The sequence below is a fragment of the Chiloscyllium plagiosum genome, chromosome 29 (genome assembly GCF_004010195.1).
Source record: "Chiloscyllium plagiosum isolate BGI_BamShark_2017 chromosome 29, ASM401019v2, whole genome shotgun sequence".
Classification (NCBI taxonomy): Eukaryota; Metazoa; Chordata; class Chondrichthyes; order Orectolobiformes; family Hemiscylliidae; genus Chiloscyllium; species Chiloscyllium plagiosum.
Window position 1 is genome coordinate 2317368 of NC_057738.1, and position 21370 is coordinate 2338737.

General features: G+C 40.2%; 1 protein-coding gene across 4 annotated transcripts in view; it reads right to left on the reverse strand.

Annotated features, from left to right (window-relative positions):
• Positions 1-21370, reverse strand: part of hivep1 (HIVEP zinc finger 1) — a 208168-nt gene that overhangs the window by 185493 nt on the left and 1305 nt on the right. For 2 of the 4 annotated variants that reach the window (XM_043719026.1, XM_043719023.1), the window contains exons 1-2: positions 20669-20751; positions 18754-18877 (exon numbers count right to left, since the gene is read on the reverse strand). In XM_043719026.1, the coding sequence (XP_043574961.1) occupies positions 18754-18793 (40 nt within the window). In that variant the 5' untranslated portion in view covers positions 18794-18877; positions 20669-20751. Of the gene's footprint in view, positions 1-718; positions 835-18753; positions 18878-20668; positions 20752-21370 lie in introns of those variants that run through there. The other 2 variants (XM_043719025.1, XM_043719027.1) reach the window with 2 other exon arrangements.

Consider the following 21370-nt stretch of genomic DNA (forward strand, 5'->3'; position numbering starts at 1 on the left):
GACTTCCACGGTGTTGTAGGGAAGAGGAGTTATTAAAAGGAAGAGGATGAAAGATGTCAATGAATGCAGCTAAAGCGGTAGTAAACGGAGACAACAATGGGTGATAATCAAACAGACAGAGAGACACAAGACAGAAATATTTTAACCACAGAACGGAGAGTAAATATTTTTTTCAGTTACTATAAGAACACTACTGGAAATCAACTAGTGGTATAATTCTGTAATAACATGCACTTCCTGTGTCACACTTTGTTAATGACAGTCTCCAAAAGGAGACAACTCGCTTGTAAAGTTACACATCTGCTTTTTTTTCCTTCAATAAATTGGAATTAATAATAATCTCTAATATTAGCATATCTTGTACTCTTCCTTAAATTGTTCCTGTCAACCCACACAAGACAAAAGCAGTATATTCTTATTCAGCAATCACGATTATCCAGTAACCAAATGCAACAGAATATTAAAGTTTCATGACAGGCAAGGAAGCATCACTTTTACCTGGGTAACAATATGTCGAGTAAAAACCGAAGATAGGAGGTCACATTTCACCTTTGAAAAATTCAACCTCTCTTTTTTCTAAGAATACTATCACATAACCGCTGTTAGAAGCCAGTGTGACAGGAAAAGTAAACATCAAGTAATCTACATTAGACTTTACAAATTCCGTTTCTCTATTTTGAAGACAGGGTAAACAGAATAAACAATGTTGAATACTTACAACAACGCATGGAGCTTAATTGAGACCACATTTATAATAAATGTCCTCACCCCAAAATTAAGAGCAAAATGGTTTTGTTTTTTTAAAAATGCTGAACTGAATGAAGCTTTGCCAGTAAGCGCATAAGAATTCAACAGACTCCTCCTACTACACCCAGTTTCACAGCAAGAACAGCTGTCACTGAAGATGCAGATCTCACATTGGCTGCTACAAGCAACATTACACAATGTACTCTGGAAAGTACCTAAACGTAATCCTGTGACTAGTTTTGAAACTAGGGAGACCACTTCCCGCTTATGCGAGAGAATTTAGCCAACTGTGCTGCCTAGAAGGGTGCAGCCTGAGAGAACAAGCCCAACCCACGTCAGTACTTCTGCCAAAATAAAGTTCAAACCAGAACACAACAACCAAGCTGTGGAATGTTTAAACTAAGATTAAATATAAACTCTAAAAACTTGCGTTTTTAAATATTATAAAATAAACTTGCAGTTTCTGCATTAAAAATCTTCTGTACACAACGGTCAGAGGGAATGCATTTTTTTTAAACACGTGCTGGAAGGTAAGAGCTCAGTCTAATTAATTAATGAAATAAACAAAACACAAGTCCTATCTCAATCCAGAACATCTATGATTAGAAGGCTACTGGTCTGCACTGTGCTGAGTGAATCACACCTAGGTTTCAATGGAGCATTACCTCTGGCTTCAACATTTGTATGTCAGAAAGGAAAGTAGTGCAAAGGTTCTCACTACTAATCAGAATACAATTAATGACATGACTTGAAATTCAAATATTGAGATTAGGAAGGCATTCAGGCTCATCTGTGATCATACACAAAACCACACAATCTGCCAAATTATCATCATGCAGGTTCACAGATGAACACTGACTGGAAGTAGCAGAATGCAACGAGCATCTGTTCAGCAATAGCACAAAGAGGAAGAGAAACAGGGAAGAACACATCAATGTGAGTTATGATTTCAGCATCACAACCAATCTTGAAAATATTAAAAGTTGTGCATCTAGTAAGAACTTCCAGTGAGAATGTCACAATTACTTCCTGTAACACATTCCCATCAGACTTTGTTGATAAAACCACAGTTATAAAACAGTCTACTCTGGCTTATCAGGAGCAACACTAAAATCTGGTGAAATTAAATTGCCTTGGTGTTTCCGAATTAAATGGTGATGAACTGCAAGTGTTTTATATGGAGAGTTAGTAAACATTTTTTGTCTTGATAAATTGAAAATAGATTCAACATCTTCACAAGTTTAAAAAACAACTTACATCACATAATATTTAAAAAACTGCAGCTTTTATTTACAGGTTGGTACATGAGAACACCATCAACTCCAGGTCAGACACTGTGATTCAGAAATATATCATCATCCTTTCATAGTCAAAATCAAAATTATGGAATTTGCTACTTAAGAGCATTGTGGGAGAATCTTTGCCACATGATTGCAGCTCAGTACCAAAAGGACAACAAAAGATGCATAAAAATGCTGTATAACTACCAACTCTCATATCCGCAGGCTGACTTTTAATCAAGCTAGCTGCTTCTTGACATTTACCATGTTCCTACCCTAGCCTAATTCAAAAACATTGGTGCATCTGCTCTAACAGATCAAGTCAACTGAAGTAGCACTGTATTGAGATATGCAAAAATGAAAGATAAAATTCTCATTGAAAAAAAGTACTACTTACTTTATAAAGCTTCATTAAACTTTCCTTTATACAAATATTTAACTCACTGCCTAATGTTGGATTTGCTAAGGTATTTTATTTGATCTTCCTCCCGCTCAAAGCTTTCTTCTTTTCTCATATGCGTTTATGATAATAAAAAGATATTCCTCTCTCCTTACTTCCCAACAGTACTTATTGTTGAAGCAACTAATGAACAACCACTCTAAATAACCAAAGGGATTATAGCATCACCAGTTGTAACCACCATGCAGCCAGGAAAGAGAAACTTGACATTGAAACTGACTGTGGCTGTTTTTCACAAAATACTGTATTTACATAAATTAATCTTGTGATCTGTTGTGGAAAGCACAAATTGTCTGAATTCTGCTCTATTGTGTTCCTTCAAGAATAGGTGCACGCCAGCAACTATGGATGCTGTTACACAAATACAGAGCAATCTCAGCACATCTTTCACCTTTGTAAATCATCAGAGAAGACCTTATTTTGAAACATATATTATTGAGCTGCCCAAGATGATGATCTGATTCTCTGGAGGATTAAAAGAGCAAACATCCAGAGTTATGGAATATAATGGCCACATCAAAATTTATACTGACAATCATGGAATAGGTTAGAGGTTTTAGAATGATGAATAATTAGAGACTGTACAAAAAATTCTACAACCTAACAACAAATTGAATCAAAAGGCAATAAGGTGATCGTTAGCAGAACACGAGGCTAAGGGTTACATGATCACAAATGAATTATCCAGGAACCGGACAGCTTGAAAAGTCAAAATACAACACCTGGTTAGACAAACTGAGGAATGCCGTGAGGATCAGTGGGCCAGAAGAGTCTAAAAATAAATTTCGAACAAAACCAAACGTCACAGAAAGAGCTTTGTGTTGGTCAGGATAATACAGAACATTTTACAAAGAAATGCCTGAAAGAGTCAAAATCTGCTTTGATCAGCAGGGTAAGAGAGGTGTGGAAAAAATAAGAACCATCAAAAATATAAAAAAGGGCCAACTTTATAATTATCTGCACTAATGGCACAGAAGGTAGCATATTGTATTTGTACCAGCTGAAAAACAAGACCCCACTTTATCGCTCTTAAGACCAACTTAAATATACACATAAAGTGCAAAACTTCTAAATAATTTTTAAATGCAACGCAAGTTGCTGTCACTACAGTATCTTCAGAAAATCAGAGTTCCAGACCACACTATCCTTTAGGTGAAAAATACTCTCAGCCCAGCTCAGTTTCTGCCAATTATTGTAAATCATACTGCCAGCCGTTTTAAAGTCTATGCCCCCTGGTTACTGACCTCTTTGCCAAGGGAAATAGGTCCTTCTGATCCAAAGTATCTTGGCCACTCAATGTTGTACACTTCAACTCAGTCTCCTCGCTCCAAACCGAGCAATAGTGCTCGTACAATCTTTCTTCATAGCTGAAGGTCTCCATTCCTGGTAACATCATTCTATTCACTGCAGTGTGATCACATCCTTGGTGTAGAGCCATGACCAGAACTGTATACAATAGCCTCGACCAGCCTCAAATCAATTTTATTGAAGACTCAGTTCTAGCAAAAACTCCCTATCATTATATTCAATGCTTCAGCCATAAAGACCTTTTTGAATGCCTTAATTGCCTTTCCAACCACTTGCGGGGATCTGTGGACACGCACTCTTCAAACTGAATCTCATTGCCCATTTTCATGCTCACTTGCCAAGTTGAATGACAGCAATTTTTCTACCATCTGAAACTGCTAAATACCTCATGCTCAAGTTTATCTCACTGACATAGGAAATAAGAAAAGTAGATCATTCAGCCATCAAGCCTGCTCTGCCATTCAAGTAAATTTTGTTGATTATCATCAACAGTGCTATCATACAACACCTGCTCAGCAATAACATGCTTACTGATGCCCATGGCCATTCAGCTCGTGACCTCATTACAGCTTTGTCTCGGACAAATTAGCTGAATTCTGATCTTGACATCAAGGTCACATTTGACCAAGATTGGCAAAACTGGAGTCAAATGAGAATGAGGAGGAAAATTCTCTGCTGCTTGGAGTCAGTCAGTCAGTCATTCTTGGCACCACAGAAGATTTTTGTGCTTGTGGGAGGTCAGTCATCCCAGCTCCAGGACATCTCTGCAGGCTGCTCTGGACAGCATCCGAGGCCCAACCATCAACTGCTTTATTAATGACCTTACCTCCATCATAAGCTCAGAAACAGGGATGTTTGATAATGATTGCATAATCTCAATTCACAACTCTTCATACAACAACCATCTCCAATAAGAGACAATCTATCATATCTTGACATTCAATCCATCACTTTACTATCACGGAATCCCCCATCTTTCCTGGGGGCTTACCATTGATCAAAAACTGAACTATAGCAGCAGATTGACCTGTTTTTATAGCCAGTGCCTGAGGTTAGAAATCCTGTAGTGAGGAACTCATTTGATTTCCTACACCACCTACAATGTATAAGTCAGGAATGGGATGAAATACTCCCCATTGACATAGATAAGTAAAACTCCAATAATACTCAGGAAACTTGACAACAACTAGGACAAAGTAACCTGCTTGGGCAGCACCACATTCACAAACATCAACTCCCTCCACCACCAATGTTCAATACTAACAGCATGTACTACTTCAAGGTGCACTGCAGAAATTTACCAAGGCTCCTTAGACAGCACTTTCTAAACCTAATACCACTTCCACCTAGAAGAACAAAGGCAGCAAATAAAGGAATATCACAAACTGCAAGTTCCCTTGCAAGCCACAAACCATTCTGATTTGGAAATGTATCAACATTCCTTCAGTATCGTTGAGTGAAAATCTTGGAATTCTCTCCCAAATAGTATTATAGTATCGGAGGTACAGCATATGGACTACAGCAATTCAAAAAAGCCAACACTTTCTCAAGAGCAACTAAGGATAGGCAACAAATGTTGGCCCAGCCAGCGATACCATGTACCATGGCTAAATTTTTATTTTAAATTCTACCGCAATGGCATTTTCCCCATATTCCTTAATTTCACTGGTATCCAGAAATCTATTTCTGTCCTGAACATCCTCAAAATGGAATTTTCAAAATCCTCAGAGATAGACAATTCTAAAGGTTTTCCACCCTCAATTTTAAATTAATAAAATTCTGAGGCCATGTCCCTTGGTCCTATACTTAGCAGTCAGGGTGAACTCATGTCAACATCCACTCTGTAATTAAAGTTTGGGAAGTTTCAATTAGATCACCTCGTCTCTTTCAAAATCTTAAAAATACAGGTTCAATTTTCTCAATCGCTCTTCATAATTCAATCCTGCCATTTCAGGGATCACTTCAATGAACCTTCCTTGAACTCCTTCTTTGATAATAGCCTACCTTAGGCAAAAGTGACCAAGACCATGTATAGCCCTGTAGGTGGGGTCCCATCAAAGCTCTATACACTGCAGCAAGACATCTTTATGTCTGTACTCACATCCCATTGTGATGAAAGCCAGCAGACAATTCACCTTTCTAAGTGCTTGCTGCATCCACATGCCAACTTTTAGTTACAAAAACAGCCAAATCCATTTGGGCATTCAAGGGACAGTGGCTCTCACTGCTGCCTTGCAGTGCTAAGGATCCAGGTTGATTCCAGTCGCTGTCTGCGTGGAGTTTGGACATTCTACCAGTGTTTACCTGGGTTTCCTCCAGGTGCTCCAGTTTCCACCCACAGTACAATGATGAGTAAATTAGGCAATTTGGCATGGCCAATCTACCTAAGTTGTTTAGAGCTATGAAAGCTGAAATAACTCCATATAGGCCTGTTTTTCAGACTGGAGGCCTGTGACCACTGGAGTGACACAAGGATCGGTGCTGGGCCCTCTAACTTTTGTCATTTACATACATGATTTGGATGCGAGCATAAGAGGTACAGTTAGTAAGTTTGCAGATGACACCAAAATTGGAGGTGTAGTGCACAGTGAGGAGGGTTACCTCAGATGGTAACAGGATCTTGATTAGATGGGCCAATGGGCTGAGAAGTGGCAGATGGAGTTTAATTCAGATAAATGTGAGGTGCTGCATTTTGGGAAAGCAAATCTTAGCAGGACTTATACACTTAATGGTAAGGTCCTAGGGAGTGTTGCTGAACAAAGGGACCTTGGAGTGCAGGTTCATAGCTCCTTGAAAGTGGAGTGGCAGGTAGATAGGATAGTGAAGGCGGCATTTGGTATGCTTTCCTTTATTGATCAGAGTATTGAGTACAGGAGTCGGAAGGTCATGTTGCAGCTGTACAGGACATTGGTTAGGCCACTGTTGAAATATTGCATGCAATTCTGGGCTCCTTCCTATCGGAAAGATGTTGTGGAACTTGAAAGGGTTCAGAAAAGATTTACAAGAATGTTGCCAAGGTTGGAGGATTTGAGCTATAGCGAGAGGCTGGGGCTGTTTTCCCTGGAGCGTCGGAGGCTGAGGGGTGACCTTATAGAGGTTTACAAAATTATGAGGAGCATGGATAGGGTAAATAACCTCCCTGAGGTTGGGGAGTCCAGAACTAGAAGACATAGGTTTAGGGTGAGAGGGGAAAGATATAAAAGAGACCTACGGGGCAACTTTTTCACACATAGGGTGGTACGTGTATGGAATGAACTGCCAGAGGAAGTGGTGGAGGCTGGTACAATGCAACATTTAAGAGGCATTTGGATGGGTATATGAATAGGAAGGGTTTGGAGGGATATGGGCTGGGTGCTGGCAGGTGGGACTAGATTGGGTTGGGATATCTGGTCGGCATGGATGGGTTGGACCAAAGGGTCTGTTTCCATGCTGTACATCTCTATGACTCTAGGCCAGTATCCCATCACAGAACCCCCAACTCTCCTGTTGTTTTTATTATCACCTCATACTACCATTTCAACCAAAGAGGGCTCAGCAGTAGTGTTTCTATTTTCCCAAATCATCCATAGCTATGTATCTATGTACAGTGACACTGTAAAAACAAAAACACCATTATGCTAAATCTCTATTCTATATTTTTCACCACCAGGAAAACATCCATGTGGCTAGTGAAACATTAACAAGCAAAGCCTGATAAGGGCAATGCTTAAGTGGAAAAAGTGAACAGGGTGGGGTAGGGAGACAAGGAGGGGAATAAATCAAATAGAGTTGGAAGGGGTACACTTCTGTTTTTTTTCCCTTCACATCAAAGGGCAATGCTGTGTGATCAACCTCCTGTTATTTTGTTTTTTGAAATCTCCTGTTTATTTTTTTTTACCCCCACACTACCGCCTAACTGCAGTAGTGCTTATTTTTTCCCCAGCATCCATGGCGTGTGTGTGCAGCTGTGAGACACAGTGAGAGACACAAAGTGCACGAATCTTTATTCAATTACACTTCTGTTCTTATCAGTCAGCCACAGCTCCCTGATTGGGGCTGTTAATCTGGTCCAATCAGGGAACTCATTCTAAAGGCATGTCTGGATGACCTCGTTGCAAACATTACACAAACTAGGTGGATTTCAAATGGTGGGATGGGTTTTGTTGGGATGCTATTTGGAGCATTGGTGCAGATCCATGTGGGCTGAATGTCCTCTACCTGCACTGTGGGGAGTCTGTGAATGCTATCAACATTTCCTAACTGTTCTAGTTCCCTTTCAACCACAATTAAATCTACTTCAATCACATTTTAAGACTCTTTACTTGAAATCCTAACCACTCACTATAAAATAAAAGCTTTTCCATCTGCAGTGTTTGCTTCTTTTGCCATTCAACTTAAATCAAATGTCCTCTTGTTCTCAATCCTTCCGCTACTGGGAGCAATTAGCCAAATGTATGTTGTCCATAACCCTCCTTCTCTGTAAACAGAACAGCCATAGCTTCACTAGTCCATCACTGAGCTGAGGTCCTTCATCTCTGGAAACATTCACAAATGTAACTTTGCTCTTCTTTTAATTCCTTTGAGGCCTTAAGGTTACGTTCCAAAATTGGGCACGCATTCCATTTGAGATAAAACTAGCATTTTACATAAGGTTCATCATAACTTCCTTCATTTTATATACTAAATGTCATTAATGTTCATGATAACCAACAAGGCCTCATTCCCAGATGAATATATTTCAATGTAAACCAATTTGCCTACAACACACTGTAGATCAAAAATACACATATTTAAATGTCAAATCAAAACTCTAAAGCAATAAATGTGCGAAAAAAGATCATTATTCAAATTGTTCACACCTTTCAAGCAACATTCCCTTTCGGTTTCCCACTGGGAAGTTCCATGCATGCCAATTGGCATGTCAACATATAGCTTCTGGAAATTGCTGCCACACACTGACCTTGCATGTTCATATACACACAGGAAAAACTAGAGGGGTACTACTGACAAGGTCAGTTATATAAAGACAGTGAAAACTGTCAGGAGGGTGCTCTGTAAAACTCAAATTGTTTTATCTGCTTCATGTCTTCATATAGACTTTCATGTCACAAATGCGAACAAAATTCTTTACAAGGTTTTTCTGTTCAGATGTGAAATCCCAGAGACTATGGCTTTTGCCATTTCAGCTAGGGAAACAGGCACCACAAATGGCCAGGCATTCATCTTACTTTTCAATTGACACTTTACTTTCTCACACATTTAGCCATACAATCAGGCTTTGCACTTGCTTTCAAAGACAGATCTCAATATTAAATCATGGCTTGCTAGTGCTCAATGTTTACATGCTCTTGCGTGACCTAACTATACTGATTGGTTGGCATACTAAGAAGACAAGTTTAAATAGATTTGATGAACCCAGAGATCCTAGTGCAGAATTTTGGCCTATCATGGGTATCAATCCAAGGAATTTCCCATTCTGCTGACAGGAATGATTCACAACGTGACATAACCATTTTGTGACAGATAGTTTCATTCATCACAATTTCATTGTATTGAAAATTAATAAAATCACCCTCATCTTCAGAATCAAATAACACATCCATACCTTTGCCCTGAATGCCAATTATCAATACCATCTTCATTGGCAATCATGTCCTCCTCTTTCCACAAATAAATATCTTCCACTTTTCTTGAATGATTTAATGACAAACTCCATTCTGATTTCATCTCAAACTTCTATATTCTATTCGCACAGGACTATTCGCACATGGCATAGCCCATGTGTTGTATCACAAAGCTGGTCCCTTTTTTCTAGAAGCTGTTCTTTTTCTCAAGGATACTGTGTCCTTGCTTTTTCTCTCAGAGGGGTCATGAAACCCTCCCACCTCTGAGCTGACTAGTTTGGTACAGAGATGAAAAAGGATGTTGAGAGGCCTTTTGTTTACATATGAACAGATGAGACTTCAAGCCAAAGTGGTCATGTTTTAGAAGTGACCTGTATAATATGTCAGCTCTCTAGCTGAGCAGTTCAGTCCAGACCAATACTAGTTAGGAGTTCAGTAGTGTGGAAACAGGCTGCTAAATTCTCTCTGTCCTTCTGCCCCTCTAAATTCAATCTGTAAGCATTTGTTTCATTTTTACAGTTTTATTAAGGGGGTTTGCTTATTGGGACTGTTGTGTATATTCGGAACAGATCATTAAGTCTAGTTAATCTGGATAGACTGAGTTCTGTAGGGGTTCTTTATTCTGTCCTTTGTTGTTCTTTGTGTAATTATGTGAATAAATTTTTGTCTATTTTAAAACCTAGTAGACAACCTAGCTAACTTACTCCATGTAATTTTTACTGTACGCTTACTGAAACAAATTGTTAAGTTATGTTCTGGGCTGTCTGCTTAAGAATGTTTTGAGTGGTCTGGCCTAGTCCATAACAGACTGGGGGCTTTTTGCAGGATTTTAAATAGCGAGTGGTAGGTGCTAGTGTCTTTATTTCGGGTGCTGGTTTGGTTGGGTAGACAAAGCTTGGAATAGGATTGGCTCTTTTAGTTGCCAAAAGTTTTCTAGAAGTGGATGCAGTGACTTTGGAAGTTTTGCAAAAGGTGAATAAGACCAAGCTGCAGGAATTAGCAGACAAGCGGGGATTGGAGCTACCTGCTTCTGTGAGGAAAGGAGAGATCATTACAGCAGTAGCTCAGCATTTAAACTTGCTGGAGAAACCATCACAATCCATAGAGATGGCAAAAATTCAATTGCAAATGAAGCAGCTTGAGTTAGAAGTGAGAGATAAGGAAAGGACAGCAGAAATGAAACAATTTGAATTATGATTAAAAGCAGAAGAGAGGGAAAAAAAGAGAGCAGGCAGAAGAGAAAAGAAAGAGAGCTTTTGAACTTCAAAAACTGACACTTAAAAAGAAAAGTCAGCTTAAAAGGCTGGATGTAAAGGCTGAAGGTAAGCTTAGTGAGGAAGAGAGTATCTTAGAATCCCTACAGTGTGGAAACAGACTCTTTGGCCCAACAAGTTCACACCGACCCTCTGAACAGTCTCCCCAAACCCATTACTCTATATTTACCACTGACTAATGCGCCTAGCCTACACATCCTTGAACACTATGGGCAATTTAGCATAGCCCATTCACCTACCCTGCACATTTATAGATTGTGGGAGGAAACCGGAACACCGAGAGGAAACCCACACAGACACGGAGAGAATGCGCAAACTCCACACAGATAGTCACCCAAGGCTGGAAATGAACCAGAATCCCTGGCGCTATGAAGCTGCAATGCTAACCACTGAGCCACCATGCCAGCCAGAGTCAGGGTGTGCAAACCCCTGGTAGTCAGAGCCGAGCGAGAAACTGTTTAAGTATGTTCAAGCATTGCCTAAATTTGATGAGAAGGATGTGGAAGCCTTTTACATCTCAGTTGAAAAGGGTGGCTAAACAAATGCAGTAGCCAGTGGCAATGTGGGTTTTGTTGATTTAAACGAAACTTGTAGGTAGGGCTAATGAGGTTTTCACATCACTATCGGAGGAGGTGAAAAAAGCCATTTTAAGTGCACATGAGGTTGTACCAGAAGCTGATAGACAACATTTCAGAAATCTAAGGAGGGCCCCAGGTCAAATCACATTGAATTTGAAAAGATCAAACAGTAATTTCGATAGATGGATAACCGCTTTAAAAATCGGCCAAACTTATGAAGCCATTAGAGTGGTAATTATTTTGGAGGAATTCAAAAATTCACTGCCCGAAGTAGTGCGAACTCATGTGGAAAAACAGAGAGTTAAAACAACAAGGTTAGCAGCTGAAGTGGCTGACAATTATGACCTGGTCCATAAAACACTGTTTGGCTTCCAAAATTAATTTCAGTCTATGAGGGATAGAAATTGGGCAAAGAGAAATCCTCATGTGGAAAGGAAAAGGTAGATCTCAGTGAAGATTATAAGGATAACTTACCAGCAGGTAAAAAAGAAACCCTTCAGGGGGACAAAGAAGTTAAAAAGCTCCAGTGTTTTCATTGCAATAAAGTGGGCCACACGAAATCAGTGTTGGTGGGCTAGGAGAAACCCAGATGTAGGAAAACCAGACGAGCCTGGGAGTTTTGTTGGACTAGTAACAAAAAGCACAAGGGAAGTTAGACAACTGCCTCAGAGTGTACAAGATGATCAGAGGTTGATTAAGGAGTAAGTACCAGATCTGCTTAAAAAGTATACATGGAAGAGTAAATTTTATTCACATAGGGAAGGAGTAGCAGGTTAAGAAGTTACAACATAAAGGGGCACAGGATCCTCTCAGTCTGTAATGCTGAAGGATGAGGAGATATGTACTCCTGATGGACTGTTGCCAGAAAAGGTACTGGTAACAGGAATTCATGGTGAGACAAAAAGTGCTCAGTTATGTAAAGTGAGGCTAGAGAGTCCAGAGAAGAGTGGACAATTTGTGGTAGGAGTACTGGACAAACTCTCAGCTCCAGGGATACAATTTGTCCTTGCAAATGATATTGCTGATTCACAGGTAGGCATGCTGTGAAAAGCCAGTGGAGGCGCAGGCAACTGAAGAAATGAAGGAAGGATGTTTATCCAGGAATTTTCCCACATTGTGTGATCACAAGATCACAGAGGCACAAGTTGAAGCAGGAGAGATCAAAAGGCACAGATAAGGAAGCTGACATAACTTTATCAGGGACTTTTTTTGAACAGATAAGTGGGACAGAGCAGAAGCAACTAGGTAAGCATGCAAGCATCTTTAGCTCTGCTATGCTTATTGAGTTACAGCACAAAGATGAGAACTTAAGACAGTTGTATCAAAAGGCATATACTGAGAAGAAGAGTGAATGCATCCCTGTGTGTAATTACTTAACAAATGATTTCTTCATAAGGAAATGGAGACCATCACACATTCAAGCAGATAAGTGGACAAAGATTCCAGCTCAGCGAGCAAACTTATATCCAAAATCTCAACCTGAGCTACAAATCTTCTCAAAACTCATCAAATTGTTTTGCCAGTAAGGTATAGAAAAGAGATGCTGCAAGTGGCCCTTGAGCTACCACTTGGAGGTCATTTAGGGGGTGAGGAAAACAGGCTAAAATACAAAGACATTTTTACTGGCTTGGACTACACAAGGATGTAGTTGAATTTTGCAAGATGTGTTATACATGTCAACTAATCAGAAAACCACAGGCAGTAATAAAACCTGCACCTTTAATACCCATTCCAGCATTTGAGGAACCTTTCACAAGAGTCTTGACATGTAGGTCCACTACCTCAAACAAAAAGTGGGAATAAGTATTTATTAACAATAATGGATGTGTTGACTAATATTCCAGAGGCAATCCTATTCCGCAATATCACAGCTAAAAGGGTTGTGGAAGAATTACTTAATTTTTTTTACGATATACACTCTACCAATGGAGATCCAATCAGATTAAGGGTCAAATTTCACATCCAAACTATTCAAGGAGGTTACGGATAATTTGGGAATAATCTACTCCGTACCATCCAGAATCACAGGGAGCGCTAGAGAGATGGCATCAAACACTAAAGACCATGTTGAGGGCTTATGGTCAGGATTATCCAGGAAATTGGGAAAGGGAATTCCGTTTGTACTTTTTGCGATCAGAGATGCACCAAATGAATCAACCAAATTCAGTCCATATGAATTAATTTTTGGGCATGAAGTAAGAGGACCATTAAAATTGATTAAGGAGAAATTAATAGGTCAGAATATTTGGACTATGTATCAAATTTTTGAGAACGAATAAATAGAGCTGGAGAGTTGGCTAGACGGCATTTCAAAGTATACAGCATACAATGAAACAGGAAGCGGATAAGAAATCACAAATTTGCAATTGGGAATAAGGTATTGGTGTTATTTGCAGTCACAGGTGAGCTTTTAAAAGCAAGGTTTAGTGGACCTTATCAAATCTAGAGGAAATTGAGTGAGGTGAACTACTTGATAAAGACTCCAGAAAGGAAGAAATCCCAGACTCTGTCATGTGAATATGCTCAAAAGGTATTTTGATAGGGAAGGAAAGTAAGAGAAGAAGATGTTAAATAATTACAGCACAGAAAGAAGAACCAAGTTCAGAGGATTCTGAATTGAACATTCCTCAAATCAAATTGGACAATGAGAAAGTTGTCAAAAATTGGAATAAATTATTGAGTTACCTTCCATAAGAAAAATCGAAATTTTTGGTGCTGGTGCTGGTGTTTTTATCACCAGCACTGCATCTGTTATGAACCAGCCCAGACCACTCAAAACATTCTTCAGCATGCAGCCCAGTCCATAACTTTGCAATTTATTTCGCTAAGTGAACGTGGAAATTACCCAGAGTAAGTTAGTTAGGGTGACTACCAGGTTTTAAGATAGACAAAAATATATTCACAACATTACACAAAGAACAGAATAAAGAACCCCTACAGAACTCAGTCAATCCAAACTAGACTTAATTGTGCTGTTCCGAAATCCCAATAAGCAAACCCCTTTAAAATAAATCAGTAAAATGGAACAAATGCTTACAGGTTGAAATTACAGGGGCAGAGGGCGAGAGAGAGTTTAGCAGCCTGTTTCCACACAGCTGAATTCCTAGCTAGTTCTGGACTGAACTGCTCAGCTAGAGAGCTGGCCACATCCCTTTCATTATACAGGTCATTCTAAAACATGACCACTTTGGCCTGAAGTCCCATCTGTTTACATAGAAACAAAAGGCCTCTCAACATCCTTTTTCATCTCTGTACCAAACTAGTCAACTCGGAGCTAGGAGGGTTTCATGACCCCTCTGACAGAAAAACCAAGAACACAGTATCCTTGAGAAAAGGAACAGCTTCTAGAAAAAAGGGACCAGCTTTGTGACAGTTGTCATCTATCATCCAGATGTTATTTCTTTTTCCATCATTCTATCCCTGAACAGCTCGTTTAGAGAGACATCCAATGGTTGAACATGGCTAATATCACTGAAATATTATTGTTTTGCAATTAGCAATCATCAACATCATTGATGAGGTGTGTTCTGAATATGTTACAGATGAGAAGACTTTTGTCTTTATGTAATCTTCCTCCTGGTGAGAAACCCCAAACTTTCTATATTTTTCTCGGCCAACTGTCTTCACGAACATTGTTTTCTCATCAAATTTGTTTATCATTTGACTGGTTGCTATATCAAAAGTTCAAGGAAGTCTTATCCACGTTCACAACACAATCCAACCTCTATATGTTCTTTTCTCATGTTTGATTATAAGCCATACACATATGACAAGAATGTCATCTAATTCTATTGGGAGACAGTGAAACCTTGGTCTTCTGTTACAGTGCAAAATTACTTATTTTCATAAATCTGATACACCAAAAGTCAACTGAAATCGGCAACACTGAATTTGGATATATCAATAAACTGAGAGTCCATTGACAACAATTCTCAACAACATATTTTGCAAATTTAACTTTCAATGGCAGCCACTTTGTACATTCATTCTTAGGCACGTGCCTAAGGTCTAATATGCTTCCCCATTACTTGGAATTTTCCAGCTGCCTCTGAATTATTTGTTTGCTTTGCAAACTCAACATTAGTTTGAAATGGACAATGTATCTATGGTCCTTCTTGATACCATGTTGCATAGTAGAAAGAGTGGGCTGTGCAGGAACACTGTGCACCACTGAGCCGGTAACTTTGGCATCACATGCTCTCACGTGCAAACACGAGAACCAAACTGCCACCTTCAATGGTATGATATTCTATAATTCTATCATGTAGGTATAATCAGGGTGAGTCTGACATTAGCAAAGAGAGAGTGACAAGTACAAACAGTTTAGACTCTGGCTAAAAATCATAAGTTCGCTATACATGAGATGCACAACTTTCTAAATGACTGGTCAGACGTCAACTTTTACATGACACCAGAATTACTCAAGTTTATGATATTTCACTTACTTGATACAGAGGTTACAATCGGAGAGCTCCTAAACTCTGTATACAGTATCAATACAGCACCAACATGCAATTAAAATAATTTTAATCCAAAGTGTTGCAAATGTATGCATGTCACATTAATTTGAAGTTAACGAAGTGTGATAGTAAATAAGGGCACCTAATAAGATAGTTAAAATGTTCACAAGTGTTAGAAAATAACACCACCAATCCTTAACTTCGGATATTAAAACAAGGAATTCAATTAGGATTGCCAAATTGAGAACTTTTACCTCAGAGCAAGTTTTAAACAAAATTTTATTTTTCTTACTGGTTCATTTCTATATCCTGCAATTTAAATATATTATCAGGTCAAAGCTTAAACCTTGAAGCCACCATTAAGCTGAATGTGGGAGTTTGTACATTCTCCCAGTGTCTGCGTGGGTTTCCTCCGGGTGCTCCGGTTTCCTCCCACAGTCCAAATATGTGCAGGTCAGGTGAATTGGCCATGTTAAATTGCCCATAGTGTTAAGTGCATTCGTGAGGGGGAATAGGTCTGGGTGGGTTACTCTTCGGAGGGTCGGTGTGGACTTGTTGGGCCGAAGGGCTTGCTTCCATACTGTAGGGAATCTAATTACCTATGTGTATAGATTCCAATTTCAACTTTCTTCCTCATCCTCTCATAAGCTTACATAAACTGAGAAAAATATTACTGTGACAAATTAAGAGTACAATAGAACAAAAACATTATAATCTCAATTTTACAATACAGTAAGTTTTTTTAAGGAATAAGCTCTTTGATACAAAACTACAAAAGTTAATTCAGAAGATCAGACAGTATCTTTCAAAGGTGAAATCCTGATCTTCACACTATTTAGAACATTTCAAAATTCCAAACGTTTCAAGTGCACCTTAGTGTTTTAGATCAAGCTTTGATAATACCTTGCTTTTAAAACCTCTTGCACAAGGCTGAAGTGGCAGACTCTCAGAGATTTAGATGATATCATCTGAGATGTGATTTATGGTAGAATCCTAGAAGTCTGGCAAGATCTACCTTGATGTCAGTAGTAATTTGATGCATCTTTTACGCATCAAAATTGTATCAAAATTCAAGGAAGTCTTATTCATGTTCACAACACAATCCAATCTGTACATGTTCTTTTTTCATGTTTGATTATAAGCCATAGAAATGTGACAAGAATGTCAACTATGGGAGACAGTGAAATCTTGGTCTTGATTATTTATTACATTACAGCGTGGAAACAGGCCCTTCGGCCTAACAAGTCCACACCGACCCGCCGAAGCGCAACCCACCCAGACCCCTACATTTACCTCTTACCTAACACTACGGGCAATTTAGCATGGCCAATTCACCTGACCTGCACATCTTTGGACTGTGGGAGGAAACCGGAGCACCCGGAGGAAACCCACGCAGACATGGGGAGAACGTGCAAACTCCACACAGTCAGTCGCCTGAGGCGGGAATTGAACCCGGGTCTCTGGCGCTGTGAGGCAACAGTGCTAACCACTGTGCCACTGTGCCGCCCACTTCTGTTACAGTGCAAAATATTTTTTGTTTTCTTAAATCTGATACACCATCAAAAGTCAACTCTGAAATCTGTTAACACTAAATTTGGATATATCAGTAAACTGATAGTTGTGGAAGGAGGACTGTTCCACAAATCCTGCAAAGAGACAAGCATAGTTCAGGCCAGCGGGTGCCCATGGCCAGCCCTTTGGTTTATAGGAAGTGGGAGGAATCTTAAAAAAACACTGTTGAGAGTGAGGATCAATTCTGTCAAACAAATGAGAGTATCACTAGAGAAGGACTGGTTGGGCCTACGGGAAAGGATGAAGCGAGGGCTTTTAGGCCCTACACGTGGGGGACTTGCGTATTAAGGGTCTGTATATCCATGGTGAACAAGAAGTGTTTGGGGCCAGAAAATTGTAAGTTTTGGAAGAAGTGGAGAGCATGGGTTGTGTCATTTTTGTAGGTAGGGAGTTCCTGGACGAAAGGGGAAAGAACGGAGTTGAGGTATGAGGAGATGAGTTCGGTGGGGCAGGAGCAGGCAAAGACAATGGATCAACTGGGGCAGTCAGATATATAGATTTTGGATGGAGGATACAGACAGTGCAGGGTTGGGGAATTATCAGGTTGGAGACTGTGGACGGGAGATCTCCCAAAATGGCGAGCGTGTTGATGGTCTGGAAGATGATGTCTTAGTGATCAGAGGTGGACTGCTTGAGCAACTCAAGCCAAAATGGACTTATTGAGATATAATTTTGATGGAAGGAAAGCATTTGAGAAATCTCCATTTAAGATGTGCTCAGAGCAGATCAGTTATGTTACCCTGACCTTCATTCTGTTTTACTCCAGTGCCAGGTCAGATCAAAAGCCATGAATTCAGGCACTATTTACATTATAACTGCAATATCAATGTGACAGTGATATATCCCAATGCCTAGTACATTTTATTGGCTAATGAGCAGATCTTAGTTTCAATGATATTGGCATTTCTCACTCTCTCAAACTTCAGATTAATTTGTTGCCAGTCTTGCATAATTCTAACCTCACCAAAAGGTGTCCCATTTAGATTAGGGTAAATTGTCTCTAATGATGGACATTTCTCAGTTCATTCCAGTTATATAAATGAAATGATTTATTGTGTATACACAAGGTTCTTTATGAGTAATCTATGATCCTTACCAAAATAATTGCTTTAAATTCTCCTTTTACAAATAAAGACTTAATATAGCATATTGGAGTTTGATCATATTAGTCAATGACACTGTAAATTTATAAATCCTAATTCAGTCATTGGTTTATATTCTTCCAATTATTGAAAGATACTTCAGTGAAGTTCCCCATACTATTTTCAACCACCGGCATTTTAAGATTGATCACAGTGCCAATTTGTGCACTAAAACATCTGGACTTTTTTTGTAATTTTAACCAAAAGATTAGTAATACAACTGAAAGACTGGACAACAGATTGAACATCTCAATAATAATAACGTACATTGGAAATTAGAAATTAGGCCAACAACTAGACATTTTTAAAAGGTTTTTGGCAATTCTCACCTCTTAGAGGCTTAGGATTAACTTGTTTCCGACGTGGCATGTTCCAGCCTCACCAAAGTGAAGGGAGGCAAAGAGAGGGATGGCGGAAAGGCCGCCTGGCACTGACCAAACACCATCAAAACAACTGAAAGATAAAAATTAATATGGTAAAAGTCATTCCCCACATCTGATAAAATCAGGAAGAAAGTATACAACAAAAGCAATCTGTTTTAGGAGGCACAAAGTATAAAATTGATGTATTTTCTAGGAGGGGGAAAAAGATATTCTTCTCCACAATAATTAAGAGTATGCAGTTTGCACTAACTCAAAAGTTAAATTTGGGAGTCTGCAAAGTGGTGTGTAATGTGGTGGAAAGGTAAAACTTTCCAAATCTGAGCCTTCTCACATAAAATCAATACAAAATGATTACATATTAAAAGTTATGCTTTCCTTTCTTGTCCAACTCCCAAATCTATTCATAAATATTAAATGCAGTCAGCCCCTTTATGATGCATCTCACAATATGATCCAAAAACCAACTTTACTACACACTAAAGACATGTAGAGGAATACAATGTTTTTGTGGTGTTTGCAATACTCAAAATCATTTCCCAGATTCACTGTAACAAGTTATCAAACAAAGGCAGTGTTTCTTCAGAGCATACCAGGAATGATGACTACAATTCACCACCTGACAAAGGAGCAGCACTCTGAAAGCTAGTGCTTCCAAATAAACCTGTTGGACTATAACCTGGTGTTGTGTGATTTTTAACTTTGTACACCCCAGTCCACCTCCAAGTCATGATAATTCAAATGCACTTAGTTGCAAATATTTTGGGAAAACCAATGCTTTTTTGGGTAGAAACCAAAATGCAGCTTACTCCAGACCCATGGATTTTCATGCTGGTAGATCGACATCAATTTTGGTAGAGCTATTAAATCTGATTACTTGAACAATGCTCTCAGCAAATAACTGCAGAGGGTGCTCAGATTAAAGTCACATTTTCAAAGTTTTGCCATTCAAATTTCAAGCTGGACTCCACATCTTACAAATAGAAGATCAAACTTAACATGGAGACAAGCAACTTTTATTGGAATATATTCTTCAGAGAGTTGACATGTTTCAACTTTAGAATAAGATGCAATCAAAGGGGCATACAATACCAAATGTTTAACACACACTATCTCAATGTTTTCCTCAATCCTGTTCACAGTCACTTCAACATATGCCCCAAAACAAAGACTGAACTCTGCTACACCTACTCCTCTAAAGTGGTTAGCTGTTAGCTGGCAAAACTCTTTGAGCCTCCAGAGCATAGCCATCGATACTAAATAAAAGAAATGTTCAAAGATAATGCAAAATGCTGCTGCCTCGAAAGCAAAGAGGTTAACTGCAAATCTGGGACGTCTGCTCTTCCAAATCTCAGAGTAGTAAATGTTATGTCTATGTAAAGTAGGAGAAGCCAGAAAGTGACAGTAGAAATGAAAAGATTGGATTAGAGCAAAGGCTTCATCATCCCCAGTCCAACACTGGCTCTTCCACATCATTACAGTCAAGGGATCACACCGAAGGCAGATGGAAGGAACAAACTACAAAGCAAAATGAAATTAGAAGTAAAAATACAGACAAAAGAGGCACAGAATCAGAGCAAGGGGTGTGCAGGCAGGTCATTAGATTTCACAGGAGGGGTACAGCAAGAAAGAGTAGAAGGTGCTGATCACACTTGGGTGAAGTCGGATCAAAGAGAAGGGGGAAGAATGACAGGGGTGGGGGAGGGGTAGATGTAGGAAGCAGGTGGGGGTCATGGATCATGGGAGGAAATCACAAAGGAGTGGGAGCTGGCACTCAGTCAGCAGTGTCCCAGTCAGTAGGCCCCCCACCGTCAGACAGGCAAGCGAGGGAGCTAGCCACCCGGCTACTCCATCACTCTCTCACCTCCTTCTCCTCCTCTTTGGAGCCGGGGCTGGAAGCGGCTGCCAGGCTTGCCCCATGACGTCAGCGGAGCTCCCGTCCCGCCCCGCCCCCACACACCCCCCCCCCCCCCCGCGCGCTACTGCGGGCGGGGCGGGGATGACGTAGGGGAACCGCGAGCAGCGGACCGCCCCGCCCACAGGCAAGGAGCAGCTGCTGATTGGTCGGGTGCGGTGCGGAGTCCGGAGTCCCCCCTCCCCCCTCGGCGGGGCCCCTCTGTACATCCCTCGGAGTGACGGATATCCCGGAGGTTCCTCGCTGTCAGCTCACGTTGTGTCCTTCACACACTGGGCTTTCCCATTGCTTCCAGGTACCTCGGCACCTCCCCCATTCCACCCCACACACGGCGACAATTTATTTAAAAATCACCAACCAGCGGAAGACGCGCCGTGTAAGAACTGCCGCCCGTGCAGCAGATTGCCGTCACTGCTGCTGCTGACAAACCCCGGGCAGCACGGGGGCGGGCGGGGGAAGGGGGTGCCCGGTGCCCTCCTGACCCGGGCTGTGCTGACGTACAAAACCCCAACCTTGTGCGTGTCTTTTTAAATATATATATATATATATATAAAACATTGCAGTGAGGAAGGCGGAACGGAATCCTCTGGAGGGCACCAGCCAATAGTCGAGATGAACAACCACTGCCTTGTGAACGCGAAGGTACCCCCC